The sequence below is a fragment of the Blennius ocellaris genome (assembly GCF_963422515.1).
Source record: "Blennius ocellaris genome assembly, chromosome: 21".
In the NCBI taxonomy this organism is placed as follows: Eukaryota; Metazoa; Chordata; class Actinopteri; order Blenniiformes; family Blenniidae; genus Blennius; species Blennius ocellaris.
This window is the reverse complement of record NC_137670.1, coordinates 7,282,978-7,300,817: the sequence shown is the minus strand read 5'-3', so window position 1 is coordinate 7,300,817 and position 17,840 is coordinate 7,282,978. Positions and strand designations below refer to the sequence as shown.

Sequence of the window (17,840 nt, the reverse complement as noted above, 5' to 3'; positions counted from 1 at the left end):
AGAAAAATGTCTGGTGAGGATGGAAAGGAAAAAGAGTGAAAAGAAATATTGTGGAATAAAGTGAGGAAGGATTGCATACGGAGGGGGAAGAAAGAATACATGGAAGGGCAGTAAGGAAAAAATAAGAATGGTGAATGAGGCAACCACAACTAGGAGAAGTGAGAGAAACAGGATGAAAGTGAAAGAAGGTATGTGAATAAGGAAGAAAAAAGAAAAGCACCACATCGTGACGAGGCAGAAAAGAAGGAATAATGTTGGAGGTAAATGACGAAAGATGGCCAGCGAGGCAGGAAGAAGCATTAAATGAAAGTGAGAAAGGCATGACGAAGAAGAATCGATGGAGGAAAGAATCAGGGCGAAAGAATTCAGTATTCTCCTCCTTCTCCTCCAGGATCACTACGATTGGGGCCTCCGGGCCATCAAGTCGGTTCTGGTCGTGGCCGGATCCCTCAAGAGAGGCGACCCTGGCCGGGCTGAGGACCAGGTGCTGATGAGAGCTCTGAGAGACTTCAACATCCCCAAGATCGTGACAGACGACATGCCCGTGTTCATGGGCCTGATCGGAGACCTGTTCCCGGCGCTGGACGTCCCCCGGAAGAGAGACCCGGACTTCGAGAGGCACGTGAAGGAGTCCATCCTGGACCTGAAGCTGCAGGCGGAGGACAATTTCGTGCTGAAGGTAGGGCGAGCGTGCGCCGGGAGGCCTCCGTGCCTGTCTGCTCGGGTTTATCTCACCGCGCTTTGATTGTAGGGGAAAAAAAAAGACAAGGTCCCACTCGAGCGCGAGTCGGTGGCCAACACCGAGGACAAAGACAAACATAATTACAACTTGTCTGAGAAGCACGAGTCCCCAAATGGGGGTTTCATCTTGAACAATTTGGACGGATATTACAGTTGCGGCACTCCGACTCAAATTTATCTCGCTCCTTTCCAAAAGCTATTTACCTCACGTCATAATGCCCCGCCGGGAAATACACATTAGTGTCAAGCTAGTCTGCTGCATCTGGATGAATCGGGCAAATATAGCCGAGAGCTCAGGTACCCGAGCTGATGACCTAATTGTAATCATTATATTACATACAGATACACACACGCACACACACACACATTCACATACACATACACATACACACGCAGCGGGAGGGGTTATATATGTCAGAGACAGATGTAGGCAGGACCGGGGGGAAATAAGTGCAATCTGCCTCAGGTCAAACAGGCACGGGAACCACATAATAACAGTCCATCAACGGCGGCCGGCGCTGCACCGCGCCACTTAACCCTGACATTGTGAGAGACAGCCGCAGAAATAAACAAAGAGGAGAAGAAACGGAGCGACAGAGAGAGCGGCGGAGCGCTCAATAACAAACCGTCCGCCCCCAGAGCCTGAACTTTTTACTGTCTTTGTTTGCGCGTCCAACCTTTTGATTCCAGACAATGAGCACAGAGGAAGGGGGGGGGGGGCCCACAGGCGAGGCCGCGGGAGAAACGGCCCGTACCTATAGCGTTAGCCCGCGCTAGCATCGGCCCTTGTCAAACATCGAAGGCGTAATCAGCTGGAGCCTTTGAGAGCGGAAAGCTGCCCGCGCGGTGGCTGAATGGACCAGAGGGAGCCGCAAGAGGCCGAGTCGATGCCATTGATTGGGCTCACCATCTCTATGTTTGAGTGAAAATGGGGAGGAAATCTCTTTCTTCCCCCTTTTTTCCCCCTCGCTGTTGCTCTTTGTTGGACATTTCTCGATGTCAATGCCCCCATTGAAAGTGTTACACCACCATTCACAACAATTTCAGAGTGTGTTTTATGACTGAAGTTGTAAAACCGAGAAATAAAGAAGGTTTTTTGGCCCTTTATAAATTTTACACATTTTTTCCAAACTCAATAATAACTAACAGCCACATTATAGATGAGATGATTAAACTCTACCCGATAACGCTTGGGTAGAGTTCGATCGAGCACAAGTATTTAAGCATGTCTAATTTATTCAGTGGTTGTTAATATGCTGTTGTCAGCTGGGGGAAAATTTGAATCGTGAGGAAGCTACCAATTTGTTGACTTTGCCAAATGGTTTAAAAAACTGTAGAATATGTAACCGTTAAGGTTGGACTAAGACCTCCATGACTGCTTGAAACAAGATTTGCTCTGAATGTCTTTTCTGTCCACCAGGTGGTGCAACTGGAGGAGCTGCTGGCCGTGCGTCACTCTGTGTTTGTGATCGGGAACGCCGGCACTGGGAAGAGTCAGGTGCTGCGGTCGCTCCAGCGGACCTACCAGAGGATGAAGCGCCGGCCTGTCTGGACAGACCTCAACCCCAAAGCCGTGACCAACGACGAGCTCTTTGGCATCATCAACCCGGCCACCAGAGAGTGGAAAGACGGCAAGTGACCAAATCCTCGGTCATCATCTTCTCCTCCAGCGCTCACTATTTAACACACTGTCCTCCCTCTGCCAGGCCTGTTCTCCAGCATCATGAGGGAGCTCGCCAACGTCAGCCACAACGGGCCCAAGTGGATCGTTCTGGACGGCGACATCGACCCGATGTGGATCGAGTCACTCAACACAGTCATGGATGATAACAAGGTGCGAGCGGGTGGCATGGCGTGTCAAGATATGTTGACTATTCAGTACCAGAATGACATTTTCACTGTCATTTGCTCACCAAATGAGCATCCAGATCTGGAAAGGAAATGCGGCTGAGTCATCGCGGGCGAGAAAGAACAAGTGACCGCGAGGGACGGAGAGAGTTGTAAACTATTTGTATTCGCTGGCTGTCAGAGTAAATGACAGTCTGTAGCAATGCAATGCTAAGAATAGTGAAAGGAGTTGCGCAGAGCAGGTGTCATAGTCCAGGCTCAGAGTGTGTGAACGCCACGGAGAGAGCAGACTTCTTCCCAGTGAATACGGCCTTTCCTTCTGTCAGGTGCTGACTCTGGCCAGTAATGAGCGGATCCCTCTCAATCCCACCATGAGGCTGGTGTTCGAAATCAGCCACCTTCGCACAGCGACTCCAGCCACGGTGTCCAGAGCAGGTACTCTCTGATCCCCTTTAACTGGAGGAACCTTTCATGATATTGTGTAAATCCACTAATTTAGCCAAATAAATTTTTTGTCACAGGTACAATTAATGAAGTATCTTTGGGCTTGTCACGCCATTGTTTCGATGTACAACAAAACAGTTATCGAGACGGTTTAGCGTGAGCCAAAAGGCCACTGTTTCCATAAGATCCTTTTAACTAGAAGTTGAGGCATGTGCAAAAGTCTTAACAATTGACATCCATATTATATTTAAGGTACTTTTCAGTTTTTTATTTATTCACGATGGATTACAGGGTATATCCCATTCACTTTTTTTTTTTTATTGTTTAGTTTGGCTCTCCACTTGTGGAAAAAAGCAGAGAAACTGTTCTGAAAACTAAAAACAAGGCTTTAAAAGCTGAGAAATAAATTCACAGAAGTTTCTGGAGAAAAGAATGCATCTTGTAGCCCAAGAATCCTCTTTTCTCTCCTGTTCCCAGGCATCTTGTACATAAACCCTGCAGATCTGGGCTGGAACCCCCCGGTGACAAGCTGGATCGACAGGCGGCAGGTCCAATCGGAGAAAGCGAACCTGACCATCCTCTTCGACAAGTACCTCCCGTCCTGCCTGGAGGCCGTCAGATCGAGGTGCGTCAGCGGCACTCGCTGCTGTAAGAAACATGAGCACCAGAGTGTCGCTGAGTGGGCGTGCTGGACAAAGAGGGGGTAAAGAAAAAAAGAAAAAAAAAACAAGCGCTGAATCACGGGAACTGGACGTCGTCCCGCTTTCTGCAGGAGCAGTCGTCTCCTCCAACACAGGAAGCAGAGGAGGAACAGTTTGTCCTCCCAACCAAATACAAAGCACCACTCGGCGCAGCAAAGCTCACTAATGCGTCACTCGGCTTCACATAATTGAATTAGTCAAAGAAGCTGTGTTTGTTCTGGTGGACGTGCAAAATAATGGGCCGCACAATTCCAAATGACAGAAGGTGAAAACATAATTTAACATTTGATTTGCTTCTGTTAGCTCGGCAGTACTTGTGAGCAGAGGCGAGCGCGAATAATGCTGCAGTCCTGCGATGTCCTGTAATGTGTGTTTGTTTGTGTCTGTGTGTGTCCGTCCGTCCATTCTCAGGTTTAAGAAGATCATCCCCATCCCCGAGCAGAGCCTGGTCCAGATGCTGTGCTACCTGCTGGAGTGTCTTCTGACTCCAGAAAACACGCCGCCGGACTGCGCCAAAGAACTCCACGAGCTTTACTTCGTCTTCGCCGCCATCTGGGCTTTCGGTGGAGCCATGTTCCAGGACCAGGTACGGCTTCTGATCCACTTCCCATTTTCACAATAAGAATGTGAGCTTGGGAATCGAATGATAAAGCTTCTGTTTTGCACGACAACGTTTCAAGTGAAAATGCAGTTTATACTGTTTCAGTAGTTTTAACATTTCAGCATGATGCATAGTTTGGCTGACGGAGGAGTGTATCCATTCAAGTCACATTTGTCACCTCTGAGATAAGACGTGTATAAAAAAAATTTAATGTGAATAAAATAGAGTGAAATATTGAACTAAAGTGGGGCTAAAGATGGTCATGTGTGTTTTTAGCCACGTATTTCATAACGGCTATCTCGACAATCACTATATGTGAAAATATTATCCTTGTGATTCCCCCTTTTTCAAAAGTAAATATCATTTTCGTTCCTGGATTCAGTGGTTTTCTTCACATTTTCCACTTTGCAGAAATAAAAGGGCTCTAGGAATGGCAGCGGATTGAAGCTCCTCCCTGATAGAGTTTCTTGTATTACCGGCTACCCGTCGCTGCTTTCCCCGCCGCAGTGGCTCTTAAGTGGCTCAACTTTGTTCCTCCATTCATGAAAAGTCATTTGAATGCTATTTTCACTGGAAGAAATGGCAGGTTTTTCAAGAGAGAGATCATCTGAAAATGAAGTGGACTCAGGCGCCGGCCGGTAGGATTTAAATCAGCGGGAGAGTCGCGGCCGGCAGTTGCTAAGCAATCCGGTTAGCGGCGTACAGTAAGCGCGTCCGTCTACGTTTACGGGATAAAACAGCTCTCCCATCCGTACAAATGTGCTCCACTTTATTTTCCCATCACCGATGCATTTAAATGCTAAGTGGTTTTATTGACTGGAGAGTTGCTGGTGAATGGAGGAGACAGGTACCGAAGGGGCCCGGCAGAGGCAGAGAGAAGAGGCCAGCCGCCTCTCATTTTCTCCCTTTCAACCGGCCCCCGTCTCCACGCCACCGCCGCCAATCCATAGCTACTGTACGACGGTATCGAGCGCTCTGCCCACCCTCTGTGTCTCTGTGTGACTGCAGTTGGTCGACTACAGAGCCCAGTTCAGCAAGTGGTGGGTGGCCGAGTTCAAAACCATCAAGTTCCCGTCCCAGGGCACCGTCTTCGACTACTACATCGACCCCGAGAGCAAGAAGTTCGAGCCCTGGTCCAAGATGGTGCCCAAGTTCGAGATGGACGCAGACACGCCACTGCAGGTACTCCAGACTCATCACGACACAGTGGGCGGATTTCCTGGATTTTAAGGCCTTTGCAGTCTTCATATTGATTTTTGGCCGGGATGCACCGATACCAGTATCCAGTTTTCACTTTTTCTAATAAGGTTTAATATTTGTAAAACCTTTACATAACAGTCATTGTTAATGAATGCTGATTGAAAAATTATGAATTGTGTTAAATTATTAGACGCAAACTCCATATAACTAAAAAAAAAGTCCGGAATGTGAGCAAGGTCGTGGGCAGGAATTTTTTTTACAAAAAGGCCAGTTTTCCTCAAGAAGGAAAGACATTCTCACAGTTTGAGGTCTATGAGCTATTTTTCTTGTTGCTTTTCATCAGTGTTCGTCATTGCGTTTTATCTAGTGATGTTAATAAGATGTTTCAAAAGTTCTGAAAATATTTCATTAGAACCTTGATATTCTTCATTAGATAGATAGATAGATAGATAGATAGATAGATAAATAGATAGATAGATAGATGACTTTATTAATCCCTGAAGGGAAATTGTTTTGTTGCAGCATTCTGGTTTATAAAATACAATGGAATAGAAAACATCTTTTTTTCTCAGGTTTGCAGGGAAACAAAAGCAGCACAAACTTTAAAGCCACTGTGTTACAGCATAACAATTTTGACTTTCAAATGGAAGAAAATGGGCTGATCACGATAAAGAGGAAAAATTGATGATAATCCCTGTCATCCCAAACATTAACACTAACTACAAATCAGACGGCTCCGGAGCCGCGGGAGGGTGCCGGGAGCAGCGCACTCGCTAGCACGCAAAGAGTCCTCATTTATGGTAATTCTGTGTTCCTCTGTTCCAGAATAATCTCCTGAAAAAGATTTGTTCAGTGCAAACGATCATTATTCAGTGTTTAATCTTCTATTACACTGCTAAGTCTTCAATTACCACAAAGTGCGACCTTGTTTAATGTGTGTCGAGGCATTTTAGCCTGAGAACGGAGTGGCGTTTTCAGCAAATCAAGCGTTTTAGCCGCGAACCTCCCTGAGCATGCTCCCGAGGGGGTCGGTTGATAACCATAACAGACGACCCTGAACCATCCTGCCTGACAAGCCGAAGGGAAAACCGTCCCATGATCCCCTCAGCAAACCTGGCCTCCCTTATTAGCATTCCTGCTCCGCATAGCATTAAATCTCGCTGCTCTCTGTGCCCTCCTGCAGGTTCCTGTGCCTCCCGAGCCGTCTGATCTGTGGTTAGCGGTCCCGTCCAACCTGCCCTCTCTTTACTGTTTTGTTGTTTCTCTTGGCTGTTGTTTTCTCACCTCGAAGTGGCAGATGGCCGCGCAGCTCCCAGTCTGCTCCTGTCTGCTCTTTATTCCTCTTGAAAGGAAGAATTTTTTCTTTTTTCTTAATGTTGCCAAAAGCTTCCTCATGAGGAAGTTGTTGAGTTTGTCACTGGTGTTGTCAAGTCTTGCCCTGCGGTGACCTCTGGAAGGCTTTGACGTTGTATAAACAACAACTAAAATAAACAGAATTGGAAGAGTTGTGATAGTCAGAATGCCAACACTCAACTGCAAATTAGTTCTAATGGCGTTTTGTATCTACAGGATGGGCACGTACTCCCGTCGATTGGCTTTATTGTTGACTTTTGCACAAACAAGTTCCTAGTACTGAACAAAAAGAGGAAAAATTTGTTTTTTCTGGCTTTAAATCTTGAACATGTTTGAGGTTTGAGGTTTTCACTGTGAATCTCGTGAAAATCAGAGTAACTATTAATTCCCTTGACGAGTGTCTCCCCGTGTTTCTATCCGTGATCTGAATGCAGGCATGTCTGGTCCACACCATGGAAACCATCCGGGTCCGATATTTCATGGACCGCCTCCTGGAGCACCGCAGGCCCGTCATGCTGGTTGGGAACGCCGGCACCGGGAAGTCGGTGCTGGTCGGGGACAAGCTGGGAGCACTGGACGCTGAAAAATACATGATCAAGAACGTCCCCTTCAACTATTACACCACGTCTGCTATGCTCCAAGGTATTTAGTGATCGCGTGTCAGGATACAAGCTAAGAAATCTCAACACAACCATCAGAATGTGAAAAAATTGCATTTATCATATCAACCTTGCTGTCTCCCTTACTGTTGTACCATCTTTTAACAATCAGTGGCGTTACAAGTCTTCACAAGAGCATCTGGTCAATAGTGTAGCTTTTCCTTTTACTGTGCCTTGAGAGTAATTTATAAGATAAATAAACAGGTTTTTTTGAGGTTCAACTGTTCAAAAAATAGTATGTAAACAGTGTTCTTTGTAAAAAAAACAACAAAAAAAACAAGAATGTACTGCTCAAGTCAAATTAGAACCTTAGAGTATGTTTACTCTTCTTGCTTCAACCAGAATTACATCTCTCATGATAGATGTTGCACACGCTACAAAGAAGCATGATAATTGGAGAAATCTGACTATTTGTTTTGCCCTAATGAAGCGCTAATGAGCTGCACGTCGGTCCCACTCACAATATTTTACAGGCTGTAGTAGCAGGGTCTCCAAGGGGCCGACACTTTACGGAAATCTGTCTTCCTGAGTGCTGCTTCTTTATTCAAAGAATTGATCGTCTCCTTGCTTTTTTATTGGACAGCCAATTATCTTTTCAGTGAGATGATGCCTCATTATTTATCCTTTACAACCAAATTTATTGACCAGAGGCTAATCTGGAAGAAGCTCACTTTAATGTCAGATAAAAGCACTTTAAAGAAAGATTGACGAAAAGCTTGATTTAGCCAGTTTTTAAAGGAATTCCACTGAAATTCTGAGAAACGTGTGGCGAGAAATCAATTTACTATCATCTGATCTATAAACGTGACTCAACTAGTTAAGCTAAATACATCAACTAAGTAAATACACATTACATATACAGTAAAAACACTGAGAAAACGGTCAATCTAAAACCAGACACTCCTTTTACCACTGAGCCTAGCAAGCTAACTTGCGTCTCCTTTTTTGTATTACCATTTCATACCACAAGAGGGTGTAATGAGTGTGTCCAATCCCATAAGAGAGGAAAAAAAGTAATTCAATTCAATCAACTGAAATTAGAGTCTGTCTACTCTCAACAAAAATAGATTTAATAAGAGGTACCGCATTGCAGTCAAACTTGAGACTCAGTTGGAAGCGGAATAAAGAATAAAAGTACTCAATGCTATTGTAGCTTAGCGTACAGCACTTCTTCCAGTGTTAATTAAATGAATGGATTTTGTATTCATCACACAAAGAAATCCTCCTGACTCTTCACGGTGCCTCTTAAAGCGTGGTTATTTCAACTAGCTTGTCCGCTAGTTTAAGACGAGCCACTAAACTGGAAACTCATGGAAATCTTTCAGGTAGCTTATGAGAATATAAAGGTGGTTCGCAGTGGCACATAGATAGATAGATAGATAGATAGATAGATAGATAGATAGATAGATAGATAGATAGATAGATAGATAGATAGATAGTATTTTATTAATCCTCATTTGGGCAAATTCGGATGTCCAGCATCATCCAGTGTGTGCTATATATAACTAAACACTCACACATCAATACAGATTAAAATATAAACATAAACATAGCCTGCGCATGTGGACTTCATTATATTTAACAAGTGCTGGTATCGGTACAAGCAGGTATTGGTGCATCCCGAGTAAAAATTTATTTTCGCTTGCCTTTTGTGGCTCATGTCTGACTCCTCCTGTGAAGTACTCCCCGTATGCTGTTTTCAACTCTTCATTCTCCCCCTTCATCCATCCCACCCGCAGGCGTCCTGGAAAAGCCCCTGGAGAAGAAAGCAGGTCGCAACTACGGACCACCGGGCAGCAGGCGACTCATTTACTTCATCGACGACCTGAACATGCCGGAGGTGGACGCGTATGGCACGGTGCAGCCGCACACGCTCATCCGGCAACACCTGGACTATAACCACTGGTGGGGCTCTGTGTCGAAACACACACACACACACACACACACACACACACACACACACACACACACACACACACACTGCAGGTGATGCTGACGAAGTTGTCAGTGAAAGCGTCGCCGGCTTTAATTGCGTATATGATGGACGGTCTCCTGCAGTTTCCCCTCTGTGTATTAACATAGAACAGGATCGTCGACATAATGGAGTGCCAGCAGATGACGGGTGTAATACTCTAATAATTCAGAAGCTTTTAGTATTCCCCGCTTCAATTCCATCTTTTTTTATAGATGTCAAAAGTCAAAAGGAAGAGTTGAGGATGGGAGAGGGGGTGGGGGGGTGGGGGGGGGGTGTTGCACCATCCTCTGTAAATGGTGAACACGGTGCCAGACACAGGCCGAGTGGTTTAGACACGGCCAGCCCATTACAGATATGCTCGGAGGATCCGGGCTATGAAATTGAGAGGAAGGAGGACGCCGGCGAGCCACGCCAGCTTAAGTGGGCGCTGAGGCGTCCGTATCGAAAAGCCAGTGGGAGCCTGTGTGCATGCGAGGTTCTTAAATAATGATTCTGTGTATGTGTGTGCGCTCCCAGGTATGACCGTAATAAGCTGCTGTTGAAGGAAATACACAACGTTCAGTACGTGTCCTGCATGAACCCGACGGCGGGCAGCTTCACCATTAATCCAAGACTGCAGGTACACACACACACACACACACACACACACACACACACACACACACACACACACACACACACACACACACCCACACACACACACACACACACCATGTGCTCCCATCACGTTGTGTTCCACCCGTTATGCAACCCACTCCCGGGGTTCCGTATGCGTTAATTCATCTTATCGCAAGCAGTCTTCTCTCGGTTAAATTAGGTGATTTCGGGTCCACGTCTGTTATTTCTCTGCCTTTGTTAATTTGTTTGCTCGTTCTCGGCTGTGGCCGTTCATGCAGAGTTGATTGGATTTGGACCAGAATTGAGGGGAACATGAATTCCTCCACGACCGAAACATTATAATGTAAAATTTGGAAAATTGAGGCGGCTCGCTCCGGGGAAGGATCCATTTGTTTAATTACGCAATAAAAAAATAAAAAAACTGATCGAATGTGTGACAACGATTAAAAAAGAATTAAAGCTTTAGTGTTTGGCTCAAATTTGAAACTGTGCTGTCGAAATCAGACCGATGATAACGTGGCTATAAACATACACGTATCATATCACGATCGACATCAATATCACCAAACTGTGATCAATCATCTGTAATCGTCAGGATTGTAAAGTTACTCTCCCAGAAAAAAAATCTTTAAAAATGCTTCCCATAAAAGGAATCACTTCTGCACAGAGAATAAACTAATACACGAAAACAAGACCATTACCACATATTTCCACAAATGTCCACAAATTTCCAACTCGCAGTTCCACAAACGAACCAGAATTTGTAGTCATCAATCTCTGTTCATGTTTCGCTAACTGACCTCTGAGGAAACCTGCCGCTTGGGTTTCAGATCTCAGTACATGTTCAGTTTTAATTCCTATGGGACTGCAAAAATCAGTCAGTGAACTACATTGAAATGTCGTTGACAATCTAAATCGGAATAATGTCAAAATCTAAACATTTTGGGAGTTTTCTTTGAAGTATGGAGTCACGTTGGTCGATAGTTACTCGGATGTAAATCTGGTGCTGAGTGATTGTTTCTGAAAGTCTGCGTCTGGGTTTATTAGAAAAGTGTCAGACTGTAAAGCTGATGTGAAACGGAGTGTTTAGAAAGTGGTGGGGACCAGATAAGCAGCTGGATTCAGATGACAGTGACAAAGCTCCAAGCGCAGAATGGAAAAATTCAGTTTCAACCTTGGCAAGAACAGGGAGAAGTTATCACCAGGCGCAGTGGTCAGGACTGTATGTCTCCACCGCAGATGGGAAAAAAAAACACTGTTTTGGTACAATTACTCTGGCTAAAGAAGAGTTCTTTTGATCCGATCGGATAGGGAACAACAGGAACAAATTGTGGATTAAAGTAGAAAAAAAGAGGAATACTGCGACAGATTAAGGTGCCACTTCTCATTACATTGAAATAGATTGTAGGAGTGCTGGTTGGACACGCCTGTGATGGAGCTCGACGCTCTGTAGATATACAGCAAAGTGGACTGAACGATCGGGAGAGGAGACATCGGGCTGTTATGAAGAGATTTTCACCAAAAATTTATCATTTATGACAAACGTTTTGTCACACTAATCAAAAAAGTGACTTCCGTCCAACCGACCCTCTCATGGTGATCTTAAATCAGAGAGCAAAAACGTTATTTTCTTTCTCCAAAAGCGCCACTTCTCGGTCTTCGCCCTGTCTTTCCCCGGAGCCGAAGCCCTGACCACCATCTACACCTCCATCCTGTCCCAACACCTGAAAGCAGACGGCTTCAGCGCCGCCGTGCAGAAGAGCGCCCCCACCCTGGTCCAGCTGGCCTTGGCGCTGCACCAGCGCATGTCCTCCACGTTCCTGCCCACCGCCGTCAAGTTCCACTATATCTTCAACCTGCGGGACCTCTCCAACATCTTCCAGGTGACTCGGGAGATAACAAGTAAAAAAAAAAAAAAAAAAAAGAAAATGTTTTTAAAAAGTTGTGGTTTTTCTTCCCAGAATACAACAGTTTTTCAATTTCAAACCCGAAGCCAGTCAGTTTACCTTGATTCTCTCCGTCTCGCTGGCGCTGCCTCCCACGTGGGCAGAGCCAGGCTTCTATCACTAATTTCTCATCTAAATGATTATTGATTTAAGAGCAGGGTCTGAGAGCTGGAAATAAGTCTGAAATGAGCGTAACAGAAAATAGAATGGATTTGCACTTCCACGGGTGTTAGCCATGATTTAATGTATTTAAATGACTATAATATCAGAGCGCCGGGGCTGTCAGGGGAGAAGCTTTCGGGGGCAATATTTCTGTCAGATTCCTCCACGGTTTCTTGGAGGGCAGGCTCTCTCATTTAACACACTCTGTTGTATAATTAATGCTTTAAGCCACCCAGCTATAGGAACTCCATTTTTCATAATTCCATCTTGGAGTTTACAAAGGCAGCTCCCGAGTTCGCCACTGTACAAACGGAGAATACCGAGCTTTAACGCTACAGTATTACCCGTCGAAACCCGCCCAGTTGAACCTACGGGAATCAATATTTATCCTTTTGACAATAGATGAAATGACAATGTGGCGTATCCGATTCTCCCCGGGGAGGTGGTATGTTAAGCAAACCACCGAGTGCTCGGAGCTACTGCACGTCACAATCGAACGAAAACGACCGTCATCTGGTTTCGTAGCAACGTAGAACGGTGTCATTATGGTTACATGAGCTCCAGTGAACAGAGTGAACATTCTGACATTCCTGCTCTGGATATACATTGTTTTCCACCTGCAGCACTTTAATATACATCTGTTTGATGTGTCATGTTCGGTCTCTGAATGATTTTGCATGAATTAACATGAGGCGGGGGTAGATTTGATGAAACTTGACTGTACATTAGAAAATTAGTCATTTAGTGGCTGCGGTTCCACGGACTAGCAGTAATCAGATTAAACACCAATCAGAAGAAACCTGATTAGATTGACCTTACTCCATTGATCGTAGGAGGTGGTGTGACCCTGGTCATGAATGGAGTTCATGTCAGTGGCACATTGGATGGCTTTCCAATGTCATCAAATATCTTTGTTGTCATCAGTTCCTGATTATAGTCTGAACCAGCAAAATGTTTGTCTGGTGTTGGAACTTCAAAACAAACACAACCAGATTAATTAGTGCAGATAACAAGTACGTTTTTCACACATGCACTTCTGGGGGAAGTTGTATATACGATCGAACAATATTCCTTGTACGTCAATTTGGTTGGTTAATGTGACCAGCAGTGTAAAACCCATTGACATTGCTGAAGCGCTAAAATGTGCTTTATAAGCGCCGTTCATTCACCAACTACCATGCCTTTAGTCTTCATGTTAATGGCGAAGATCTGATCAAGGCCCAATTTACACAACTTTTCAGAAAGGCTTCGTGTTTACACAACGCTGTTTTGTAACTGATGTCCATTTACACAGGAATGGCAGAAACGCTGGAATTTTCATATTTGACCACTAGCTGGTGATGTCGAAAGTTGAGGTTTTGTTTTTGTCTGTGTGTATTTATTTATTTATTTACAAGTATATAATATATTGCCAAAAAGTTGTTTTAGGTCAATATAGGATAGTTATCACCACCAAAACTTAAAATCCCATGACTCAGACGTCTTTTAAAAGTCACAAGTTGGTTATATAGTCTTCCTTGGAACGACGTGGAGAGATTATGGAAATTGACTTGTCCTGTTAGTTTTTCTTGATGTTTTGAAGTTTTCCTTCTTTTTTGTTTTCCCTGCATCTGCACCTGTTGATAATTTTCTGCCTCTGAAAGTGTTGTGGAAGGAACTGAACCCCAAGCTGTGGTCTTTACTAATTAGCAGATGTAAACGCGATTCTGTGACGAAGTGGCTCAGACCACCTGTTCGCGCTTCAGTAGGTAGATGTTTGTCACTTCAGACAACGACGGCACACGGATGTAAAACGAGATTGCCTTTGTTTTCTTTTCAGTCGTTCAGTGTAGCTGCTCAAGTTTTTAATCTTCTACCACAAAGATATAGAAGAATAATCATCATTATACGCCATACAAAGTTCCACTTTCTGATTGAATTTCTGATGAGCGACTGTCAAAGGAAGTTGTTCCATTGGTCAGCTGAATATAGATTGACCGCCTGACGATTTTCCACTCTTGGTTCAACATAGTGTCCATGACTGATTCAGACCACTTGATGAAGTTGGATCATTAGTCAGCTGAATGCCAACCATCCATTCCATCTGCACCATTGGACTATTCAATATCAAGCTGCTGCTTGTTTAAGTGTTGCTCATTTGATTGTCAACTTACGAGTTCCAGCAATGGCTCGCAAAACATCAACTTAATGCCAAGCTGCTACTTTATGAAGATGCACTATTTCTGAATATCTTGATGATATATTGGATTGATTCGCTAAATGCTGTGTAACAGCCTGATGCAGTCATATTGTTGATTTGCGTATTTTTGAGTAGCTAATGACAGTACACCTTTGGTCAGCTTAATGTCTTTGAATGTTTAATTCAATTGGACCATTGGTCACGTCAGTGCCACTTGCGGACTTATTAGAGCTGCACCATTCGTCTTCAGGCTGTCGTGGTATGGTGTACTACCTGTAGACCGTGTACTACTGGTGTGCTGAATCTCATTGACTATTCAGTAATTGAACTCTTTGATGCGTGACACATTCTTCTTCTTTCTCAATGTCTTAATATTTCCAATAAAGCCAACTTGTTTGCCAGTAATAAAGCCAGTTTGCATCAAACATGCAGTAAATATAATGGTGATGATTAGAAGAGCACAAACATGGTAAATAGCGACAAACATGTAGCTATGGGGAATTAGGGGCAAAAAACCAAACGCTTGTGAAAGTAGCATATCGAAGCATATTTAGGTCCTCATACCAAGCACAACAGGCTCTGATTGAAAGTTCTTCCAAAATATTTGGCATGTTTAAACTTTTTTTTGGCACCAAATTGTTCAAAACAGGAGCTTGAGGATGTCCTCAAAGTCATCAACCTCATTACTTCCAACTCTGACGACTTTTAAAGTAACACTTTATCACTGGACAGTATTTTGTGTGTCTGTTCAATAGTTATTGAGATAACTGACTGCCCATCTTGACTGGTTACCGTGAAGAAAATAGGTGATAATGCCTTCTCAGATTTTCCCATTGGCGCCATCATGACACTTTCGTTTTCATGATCGCCATCAAAGTGGGGGATTCAGACATTAAGCCAAACACTTCATTAAGTACACTGAGGCATTTGTATCTGGTTTGAGCCTTCTGCGCTTTCAGATAAAAGTCTTCTTACCGTTCTAAAAGTCGACCTCCAGGCTTGCGTTCACTCCTCCTTGATCATGCACATCACTCCCCTCAAAACAGTGGGGAATTTTAACGCCGCCGTCCCACTTTGAAGCAGGCGTTTGAAGAGGCCACTCTGCCTGTTCTGTCAAAGTCTTTGTGCCCCCCCACCCCCCCCACCCCACCCTTTCTTTCTTTCTTTTTTTTTTTTTTAATTGGACCGCTCAGTGAGTCTGGACATCCCAGAACCACTGAGAGGAAACGGTGTCAAAGCTTTCTCGCCGTTCCACTCTCCACCCCGCAGAGAGAAGGTAAAGACAGCCAGAAAATAGACTCCTGGAGCTCGTTTGAAGTTCTTTTTTTGTATTTTCTTCTACAGTTCCCAGTGCTAACACCTCAGGACAGGTAGGAAGAGGTGAGCAGCTTCTCGGCAACCACAGCTCCAAGAAGAGGGAAAGTATTTAATGTGACAATACAAATGCTTCCTCTAATTTGGAGCGTTGAGACGTAAGCGGTTGTCAGTCAGGTTTTTTTTTTTTAAAGTTGACGTTTCAGATGTTTGCCTAATTAGAGAGTGGGACTTTGTTTTTTGTTTTTTTTCCCAATTTGGGACTTGGAGATGCAGCCAGGCTGCTTCATTCGGGTTACCTCGAGAGAGCCAACACGCTGAGCTCTGCAGCAGCCTGCCTGGAAAGGTACTTTAAAGTGTGACAACAAAAACCTACCTCCAGAAAACACTGCGCATTGTAGCTGGTATTTGGGTCAGTGACGGATGAGGTTAACAAAATAGAATGTCCTTGCGGGAAAACAGTTGCATCATATTAGCTTCATCTAGGGACTGTATAATCTCCAATTATCCACTAAGTGCATCATCTGCTATTTGTCATACTTTTTTTTTTCTTGGTGGTTTATTCAAATTTTGTGGAGGAAAAAAAGAAATATAGAAAAACATGTCTATTTGTGGCCATGCCAGGTTTGTGGAAGTTGCTCTGTTTGTCTGCAGGTCATTTACTTAGCCAAAAGGGTCCTGACTGAAATGTCTGTTGAACGGAATGAATGCTTCTGCAACTGTTGGTTTCTCTCTGTAAGAGTGCCCTGAAATGACTGTGTTGTATTAGGTGCTATATAGATCAAATTGAACTGAATTGAATTGTTTTGAAATGTTGTTGTTTGTTTTTGTGATTTTATAGCGATCTGTTGTTATCATTGTTTCTGCTTTTAGATTTAGCGATCTCCCCCCACATCCTTGGCTGAGGAATTTAAACCTCAAGGTAAACTTCTTCTGGTGGCAGAGGAAAAGCTGGTGTATCACTTTTATATTTGCACTGTGCATACAAAGTCAGAGGTGGATTAAAATCTTTATCCTTTTGAAATGTCAATATTAAGTTTTACAAGATAGGTTAATTAATATTTGTCTTGCATTTAGTGGATTTGTCACATTTACCAAAGATGTTTGTGGAGCTCCCATGCTTTTTTCTTTTTTTTTTCACTGCCTTGACTTTTCCTGTGCAGTTCAATGAACCGGCACAATAAATAAGTTGAAACTTTTGGGCAACACTCTTGGACCGTGAAATATTTAATTTGATAGCAATCTGTTGGTCTTAAGATAAAAATCTCAAAACCTATATATTATATTGCTGTACAAGTTCTTTAACAATTGATTGCTTTAAAATTTGCCTGATCTTTGGCAATGGTCAATCCAGTTGTTTGTATACCAGAGGCAAAAATACAGACTTCCACATTATTCTGTACTTTAACCCTAGGAGGGCGAAGCGCTCGTATTTACAAGAATTACAAGATATAATTTACAAGATATTTAATAACTTTTGAACAATTTTTCGTAGGATCTTGCATTTTTTTGCAGTCGAAAGCTAATAACATTTTCAGTATTGATTAATTTCTCTGTGTGCAGTAGAAACAGAAGACGATTACTTCCGTTCTTCTTTGGCAGTTCTCTGTCACATTCCTCTCACTGTAAATCTCCACTTTCCACTGTTGATCATTGCGCCCTGTAGATGTGCAATAAGTGAAGTACAGAAGCCGAATTCCACTAATAGGGCAAGACAAACAGTTTGGCGTCCGACTGAGAGCGTTGTCAGAGAGCTCCGTCTCCCAATGCTGGTTTGCCGCCGTGGCCAGCGGGCATATCCGGCGGCCTGTCTTCTCCACGTCAGCCTAAATGAGCTCCTCGAAGCCGGAGAGGCGAGGGAGGAGATGACGGTGGATGGAAGATGGTCGGATTGAAGGAGGAGGACAGAGACTGGAGGGAAGGGAAGGAAAGGAAAGGGGAGTCCACGGTACGGAGAGGCTGAAGCCAAACTGTACTGACTGCACAATATGTCTGCATGATGTTGAGTGGATAGTCAGCTGGGTACATTTGTTAGCAGGGGAAAGCACTGTTTGGGGCTCAGAGCAGCTGTCAAGACTACGTGGAAAGCGTTGCCGGCT

The 17,840-nt window shown here is 44.0% G+C and overlaps 1 protein-coding gene across 3 annotated transcripts in view; it reads left to right on the top strand.

Moving 5' to 3' along the window:
- The window catches only part of dnah9 (dynein, axonemal, heavy chain 9), a gene marked incomplete at its 5' end in the record, with an annotated part of 163,638 nt that overhangs the window by 57,679 nt on the left and 88,119 nt on the right, over positions 1 to 17,840 (top strand). For all 3 annotated transcript variants that reach the window (XM_080516868.1, XM_080516869.1, XM_080516867.1), the window contains 11 exons: positions 392 to 679; positions 2,162 to 2,372; positions 2,448 to 2,575; positions 2,916 to 3,024; positions 3,511 to 3,658; positions 4,146 to 4,320; positions 5,344 to 5,517; positions 7,323 to 7,530; positions 9,287 to 9,452; positions 10,039 to 10,141; positions 11,784 to 12,023. In XM_080516868.1, coding sequence (XP_080372994.1) covers positions 392 to 679; positions 2,162 to 2,372; positions 2,448 to 2,575; positions 2,916 to 3,024; positions 3,511 to 3,658; positions 4,146 to 4,320; positions 5,344 to 5,517; positions 7,323 to 7,530; positions 9,287 to 9,452; positions 10,039 to 10,141; positions 11,784 to 12,023 — 1,950 coding nt within the window. The remainder of the gene's footprint in view (positions 1 to 391; positions 680 to 2,161; positions 2,373 to 2,447; positions 2,576 to 2,915; positions 3,025 to 3,510; positions 3,659 to 4,145; positions 4,321 to 5,343; positions 5,518 to 7,322; positions 7,531 to 9,286; positions 9,453 to 10,038; positions 10,142 to 11,783; positions 12,024 to 17,840) is intronic.